Source organism: Apis dorsata, unplaced genomic scaffold, assembly GCF_000469605.1.
Source record: "Apis dorsata unplaced genomic scaffold, Apis dorsata 1.3 scaffold_935, whole genome shotgun sequence".
In the NCBI taxonomy this organism is placed as follows: Eukaryota; Metazoa; Arthropoda; class Insecta; order Hymenoptera; family Apidae; genus Apis; species Apis dorsata.
The window spans coordinates 99,053-106,782 of NW_006264045.1; the positions used below are offsets into that span (position 1 = coordinate 99,053).

General features: G+C 22.2%; 2 protein-coding genes across 5 annotated transcripts in view; both read right to left on the reverse strand.

The window, feature by feature from the left end:
- LOC102675521 (organic cation transporter protein-like) overlaps nucleotides 1–2,033 on the reverse strand; it is a 28,705-nt gene extending 26,672 nt beyond the window's left edge. The window contains exon 1 of the mRNA XM_006623713.2: nucleotides 1,289–2,033. Within this exon, the coding sequence (XP_006623776.1) occupies nucleotides 1,289–1,605 (317 nt within the window). The 5' untranslated portion in view covers nucleotides 1,606–2,033. The remainder of the gene's footprint in view (nucleotides 1–1,288) is intronic.
- Nucleotides 2,034–4,202: 2,169 nt separating this feature from the next.
- The window catches only part of LOC102676617, a 4,710-nt gene continuing 1,182 nt past the window's right edge, over nucleotides 4,203–7,730 (reverse strand). The window contains exons 2-13 of one of the 4 annotated variants that reach the window (XM_006623725.2): nucleotides 7,404–7,588; nucleotides 6,954–7,239; nucleotides 6,735–6,841; nucleotides 6,521–6,651; nucleotides 6,296–6,432; nucleotides 6,115–6,233; nucleotides 5,893–6,016; nucleotides 5,605–5,833; nucleotides 5,304–5,477; nucleotides 4,983–5,168; nucleotides 4,819–4,898; nucleotides 4,203–4,719 (exon numbers count right to left, since the gene is read on the reverse strand). In XM_006623725.2, the coding sequence (XP_006623788.1) occupies nucleotides 4,590–4,719; nucleotides 4,819–4,898; nucleotides 4,983–5,168; nucleotides 5,304–5,477; nucleotides 5,605–5,833; nucleotides 5,893–6,016; nucleotides 6,115–6,233; nucleotides 6,296–6,432; nucleotides 6,521–6,651; nucleotides 6,735–6,841; nucleotides 6,954–7,239; nucleotides 7,404–7,587 (1,887 nt within the window). In that variant the 5' untranslated portion in view covers nucleotide 7,588 and the 3' untranslated portion in view covers nucleotides 4,203–4,589. Of the gene's footprint in view, nucleotides 4,720–4,818; nucleotides 4,899–4,982; nucleotides 5,169–5,303; nucleotides 5,478–5,604; nucleotides 5,837–5,892; nucleotides 6,017–6,114; nucleotides 6,234–6,295; nucleotides 6,436–6,520; nucleotides 6,652–6,734; nucleotides 6,842–6,953; nucleotides 7,240–7,403; nucleotides 7,589–7,730 lie in introns of all 4 variants that reach the window. The other 3 variants (XM_006623724.2, XM_006623723.2, XM_006623722.2) reach the window with 3 other exon arrangements.

Below are 7,730 nucleotides of genomic sequence, written 5' to 3' on the forward strand. Positions count from 1 at the left end.
ATCAATATTTTTCATGTTGCGAAGAATTTAAACAATAAAATATTCTATCTTTTAATTATAATAAAATTTTAATTATAATAATGCTAATAATATAATTTTCATTGATTAGGATTCCATTATATAAATTCTATTATATAATAGNGTATTTTTATTTGATGTAATCATATATCTAAAACAATATTAGAATTACAGAAATAAAAATGAAAAATTTACTGAACAAATCAATTGAATAAAATTCAAATGATTTATTGAAAAAATTTTACTATATAAATTCCAATTTAATTTCTAACTGGATTGCAATCTAATAATAAAAAAATCATTTTCATTATTATTTTTAAATAAAATTATTTTTATGGAAAATTTTATTAAATTTTATTAAATTTTCAATATAATTATTTTAATATTATACTTATTTTTTATTTTAAATATTTTTTATATTATGCTTATACTATAATATTCTATATATGCTTATACTGTAATATTAACTATAATATAGACTATAATATAATATAGATTTTTTCATAAATATCAGAATTTGACAAATGAATTAATTATTATAAAATGATTAAGAAATATAACATAAAAGATTTTGTTTAATTTATCTCTTGATTCATTAAATAATAATAAATAATAATAAAATAAAATAATAATAATAATAATAATAATAATAAAATCTTACTATTAATATTAAGAAAAATCTTTTTAATCTCATGTGTGTTTATAAATACTAAAATGTTTCAATAAATAAATCAAAATCTTTTGTACATATTTTATGAGATTGTTTATTTATTCAGTGAAAATATTATTAGAACAGACACAACAGAATGAAAGATTTATCTTTCTTCTTAATCATATTATCAATCCTAATTTTTATCTCTCATGATAAAAAATCATCGAAATCATTGAATAAATAATTATAACTTCAAATAAAGATTATGATTTAAATAATTCTATTATTAAATAAATTCTTTGTAAAGTTTCTTTTTTTTAAAAAGTTTTTTTCTTTCTAATGAATTTTCTAATGAATTTTAGAAAAATTTTTTTATCATATTCTTGTGTTAAAAATCACATTTCTTACTTTAAACAATTCTATTTATTTTAAATCTTATCAATAAATATAAAAAATTGAATAAAATCTACTACTTCGATTTCAGATTTTACATTCAAATTACATTACAATTTTACATTCAAAATTAATTTCATTATCAATGAAAATATTTCTCTTTTTAAAATATTTAAACTTCTATCTTATTATATAAAATATTTTCAATGTATTTTACTTATCTACCTTTCATTGGATGTGAGATTCTTTAGTTCCGGTACCCAGCACCAATATTTTTCTGGTATTAACGTAATGAAGATTTGTGAAAAATAAACCCATGCCACAAATGAAGTAAAAGGAATCATCAATATAAATAAGATCTTCTGATAAAGTCCAAATTCTCCGACATAGGGTAACAACTCGTCAAAATCTAAATCCTTCGTTTCTTCTTTGATCTCATTTGCTTCCGGTATTTGGATATCCATCGAGTTCTGACAATTCAAATTATTATTCCGACTATTGTTCAAATGTATAGACGTTTCAAACTTTTCTTGAGGAGGCATCTTTTCAAAAATAAATTCTTCAAAAAAATAATTAATTATTGTTACAAGAATTCGATCATCTTCCTCTTATCAAACTTACAGATTAACCCGTTGTCTCATGGTTTACATAAAAAAATCGTAAATTGATTTCTATGTTCCCAAATGCATCGTATTGCTTTTATATTCACATCAAAATTCCTCTTTAAATTTATTTAAAAGCCTGTTTGAACTGCGATTCTCACAGACACAAATCGATCACATGGATCACTATTATTTATCGTTGATATCGCATGAATCCATAATAATATTTCAGGAATAAAAATAAGATTAGATTAATCTTAAAGAATCAATAATGTGGAAAAAAAGAAAAAAATGGACAAATCCTGACCGAAGAGTTAAGAACTGAAACGATCAGTCCTGTAACTGGCTATATAACCACCGATCGAGAGGTACTCCCTCTCTTTTCCATGTACAAGTTGAATTCAATGCTCTGCAAGTGGTATTAAAGAGAATGCGGATCGCGTCAATCATATACCGCGTCATTAGTAGCCAACTATTTCTTTTGCATTTTCCCCGATTGCAAATTAAGGCAAGACAATTATTTTTTCTCGTTTCAACGTGTTCATTTATTTAATTAGTCACATAAATATATGTCCAATATATTACAATATAATTATAATATATTACAATTTTATATCAGTAATTTTTTAGAAAATTATATAAAAGAAAAAAATAATTCGAAATTTATTTTCGACAAATATATTTAATATTTTATTGTAGAATAATTATATAATGATTATAAAATAAAAAAGAATGTAAAAATAGATAATAATTAAAATCTAAATTAATATATTAAATGAAAATTTTAAAAATATGTTGGTATTTTTTATAAAATTTTATGAATTAATCATTTAATTATAATTATTATTTTAAAAAATTTATACCATTATATCAATTTAGATTATGAATAAGTCTACTATTTTTTTTTTTTTTAATTATCAAATAATATAAAAATCACAAACTGAAAACAGAAATCTACTTGCTATGTTTTTTTGTATAATTTTTGAATATATATATTTAAATATGAAAAAATTTAAGAAATCAAAGAATAAAAACTTTATTCAATTATTTAATCTCATATAGAATATAATGATGAAAAAACAATCAACTTATTATGATAAATCGTTATAAATTTATATTTATTATTATAAATTTATTATTAAAAATATCTCAAATAAAAAAAGATTACAATTTCTGTATCTTTAAAATCGTTTTTTTGTTGCATAATTTTCACATTATCTTTTGTTAATAGTTTATTTTCAGCAAAAGTAAACAATTGATTGACTTATTTAATTCATATGATTATGCTGAAAATTTTTTCCAAGTATCTTGCGCGTTAGCAATAATTTCTTTTTTTTTTCGCATTACATTTTATCATCTTTGTTTTCTATTTATAAATTATAAAAATGAAAATAGGTTGTATGAATATAATATCAATATACTTTTATCATTTTTATCTATAATCAACATTATCTATTGGAAACTGGAAAATTGGTGAAGATTTATTTGATAACCTAAAAGATAAAGGAAATTTCTCGAAAAACAATAGTGAATAAAAAATTTCTAATAAAAATACGTGTAAAATAGTAAAGATATTACACACTTATTTAAAATATAAATATTATAGTCTTTTGTCAATATATTTTAATATATTTTAATATATATTTTATATTTAAATATATTCGTCAATATATTTTGTCAATATATTTGTCAATATATTCGACTGAAACTTATTCATACATATAAAAAAATATATTTTGATATGATTCATTTTTATATTATATGCATACAAAAATAAATATTAGTAAACAACAAATTATCTGGAAGTAAATATATTTTAGATTAAAGATTAACAGACATTTACAATACTTTTCGATTACAGAATCATAAATATACAAGCATAATAAAAGCTATTACCATTATGACAGCATCCGATTTTAAAGATAAATTTTTATTTATTTTTTTTTTTTTGCCGCCATAGTGATAACATTCAAATGCAAAAGGATAATAATTATTATTACTGCGCACTAGACATAATAAGAATAATTTATTGATTATACAAGTTGTTAATTTAATCAATTAAAATTGAATTATTTTTTTTTAATAAATATTAAAAAAATTATGCAGAAATAAAATCGTCTAAAATAAGAAGTTTTTGTATCTAAGATCATTTTTTACAAAACTTTATCAATAATTTATTTTAAATGGAAATAGATTAGAACAATATATTGTTATGAAAAATAAATAATTTTTAATAATGAATTATTATAGTTTAGTTTTATTAAAAAATTCTTTTAATATAAAAACTTATGAAAAGTATACATAGCCTCAAGAAATCATTCAAATATGAAATCTTTAATTCTTTTCACAAATCATTAGAATATATTTAATGTATAAAATTTATATCAATATAGCACCCATTAGAAAATTACTATAACACAGGAATATATTTTTTTATAATTATTCATTATATTGACTGTTATCAATAATTAAAATTTCTTTTTTTCTTTATGTGTATATGACACATATTAAAAAAGTAGAATAAAAAACACGAAGACTTATATCACTTCATATGTTTCATATAATCTAACAATTTGTTATTATCCGAAATATTACATACAAGATAAATTATCAGACAAAATACATGTTTTATTAATATAATAACGCATAATAAACAAACCTAACATTTTTATGTACACTATTAATATCCATGATTCATGGATGCAAAGATAATAAATCAAGACAAACCTCTCCTACAATTTCAGGAACTTAGTTCTATTCCATTATCAATATTTTGATTATTCACAGTAAAATTTTTTACATCAACATTCATAGCAGTGTCAGAAAAAGGTTTACTCATGAATAGGATCTTTTAAAATATTTAGATGCGAATATTATCTGATTATACTTAAAAACAAAAACAAATTATTAAAATCGACCTTAAACTACGCAGTGCTTTCAAGCTCCTTGTGTAGAAAAGTTTCGATATCCACTCGACATATAGGACAGCGTTTATTAGTACATAACCACTGATCGACACAGTCTATATGAAATAAATGCATGCATGGAAGCCTCCTATGTAAAAACATTAAAAGAATTATATATAAGAATTATATATAAAATAAAAAAATAGTTACTAAAGAAAATTATTATATATATAAAAAATAATTATACCTGACACTTTCACAGTCTTCAAATTCAGATAAACATATAGTACATTTTTCAATAGAATCTTCATTTTCAATTTTTTTCTCCTATTAAATAATAAAATATTAAAACTAAGTAAAAATAACAATACACATATTGTAACGAATTTATACAAAAATATAATACATTACCCGTTTATATTTATAACGGAATGTGTGATTTTCAATTGATTCTTGTGTTGCTCCACAATTAATATGAGCCATATGCCGTAAATTAACAAGACGCATATAATTTTCAAGTTGCGCCGACATTGGACGTGCTGGATGTAGCAAACCAAAAGATGAAAATGGCATTGTATCATGAGCATCAGATCCTTGCTGTGTGAAATATATATATATATACATATATATACATATATATATATTATATATATATATATATATATATGTATATATATGTATACAAATACAGAAAATTATTCATTATTATCAGTATTATATATAAAAACATACCAAATGAAGATGTTGCAACCAATTAATATGAATATGGTGTCTATGTTGTGGACCAGGTGGCCTTCGATGAGGACCATAATGATGATACATATGAGGTACATAAGGATGAACTGGCATTGAAGGCAGCATAACTGGTGGTGTTGGTTCCATTTCTACACCATTCAAAGAATTTTCCTAAACATATAAAATAATGTAAATCAATGCTATAAAAATTAAATTCTTGAAAAAACAATAAAAAATAAAAAAAATTATAAATTCATTATAATATTTATTATAATATAATTTCTTTGATTGAAATTACCATCACAGATTGTGCTGGACATGATGGGCTAACATTTGGTGGTCTCCTAGCTTCTGGATGACTATAAACAGTAGGTTGTTGTGGTGGTGGTAAAATTGGAGGAGGAAAATAATTTTCTGCAAATGTCATATTTTCCGAACCATTGCAACGATTATTTGCAGGATTAGGATTTCCATTATTACACGTATGTTGATTTGCTTGATGAACATGTGGATTGCATGATGTAGTACTACTAAATATAAAAATTATATATAATATAAAATTTCAAGTATTTATCCTGATACTAACCTATGATGTGTCGAGAATCTTGGATGAAGACTCCGCCTATGTACTTCTTGTACACGTTGTTGCATCCTCCATAATCTCTCTTGCACAGGATGCATACGTGGTCTTAACATTCCTGTAGAAGCATCTGTAAAAAAAAATAGAAATCAGAATAACATCATTACAGAATATTATTAATTTTTTTAAATTTTTAATACAATATTTTTATTTTATAAATATTCTTACCTGGTAATTGACTGTATCTTACAGGTATAACAGGAATTGGAATTCTATAATTATGATGCATACATCGGCCATGATACACATAGTCTGGTGGACTATGCATGCAATAAGTATTGTTCCCACTATAAAACAATTATTAAAAATCTATAATTAAACATATTATATATTAAATAATTTGTCATACCTATGTACATAATCCGTTGTTCCTGGACTTACAACCGAAGTTGTTGGGGTTGGTGGAGCATGTTCTTCATCTGATTCTACAGTCAAATCAACTACAGTTACTGGACGATTATTTTCTTCATTATTTTGCACAGAATTCTGCTGTTGAAATATATTAAAATATTTTGTATTTTAAGCTCTTTAATATATAAACTCATTGTGAAATAATTTAATAAAACTATTTCACCTTATTATTATTATGATTTACTGAAACAAGAACTTCAACCGAACCATCTTCATCATCACTACTAGTAGCATCATCACTACTTGAGGACCAATCTAATTGTAAATCAGGCGCTGATGGTGTATCATCATTTCCTATTCAATATAGATAAAATTAAAGTACAAAATTAAAATACATATTTAATTATTCTTAATTATTATTAATAAAAAAATCATACTTGTTGAATGTGTAGAATGTTGTTGAGAATTAATTGTATTTGGCAAAACTGAATGATACAAAGTATTAACTTCATTGGCACTGTCATTCTCCATATTCTGCATGACTCTGTTTAAAAAAATTTTATTATTAATTATATAATTAATTATATTATTAATTATATAATTAAATAAAAATAAAAATTGTATAAATTTAAAATTTTTAATTTTAAATTCTATACTTGTTAGAAGTTTCATCTGACAATCTAGATGGTCCAGCTACATCCAAATTATCAGATGATTGATAATCCAATGATCGTTCTTCACTTCTTTTACTTTTATGTTTTACTGGAGGATCACGTTCGTGTAAAATTCCTGTTGTTTCAGGCCCGTGTAAATATGTCCCAAATACAAAATTATTGTTTGAAGCAGAATGATGAGAAGGATTTACATAAGGATTAATAGGTACCACATCTAAATCTTCTACATCACTTTCTGCAAATAAGTGATCATATTCCATGTCATTGGCTAAAATAAAGAAAATTATTAAAATTATTGAAAAAATTTTTTATATAAATTTTCTTTTTATTAAAAATAAATTTTAATAAATTTTGTTAAAAAAAATTATATGTTATATTTAAAAAAATATGAAAAAAATTAATACATATATTATGTTTTATATTATATTTTACCTGAATTAAATCTTGGTTGTGGAGAAGGATCAACTGTAGATGAAAATGCTGTATCAAATATATCTGCTAAAGAAGTGGAATTTGCTTCCATAGACTGAGTTATGGATTCTGGATGATATAAATTATTTTGTTCATTTGCTTTAGTTTTGCACCAAACATTTTCAGAACTTGTGCTTTCTTCCATCCTATTTGATGAATTTGATTATTTATATTCAAATAAAGATTTATTATATTTATTATATTTATATAAATAAAAAAATGTAATTATAAAATTACATTTATTTATTTATTATTATTATTATACAAATATTATAAAATGTATTCTTT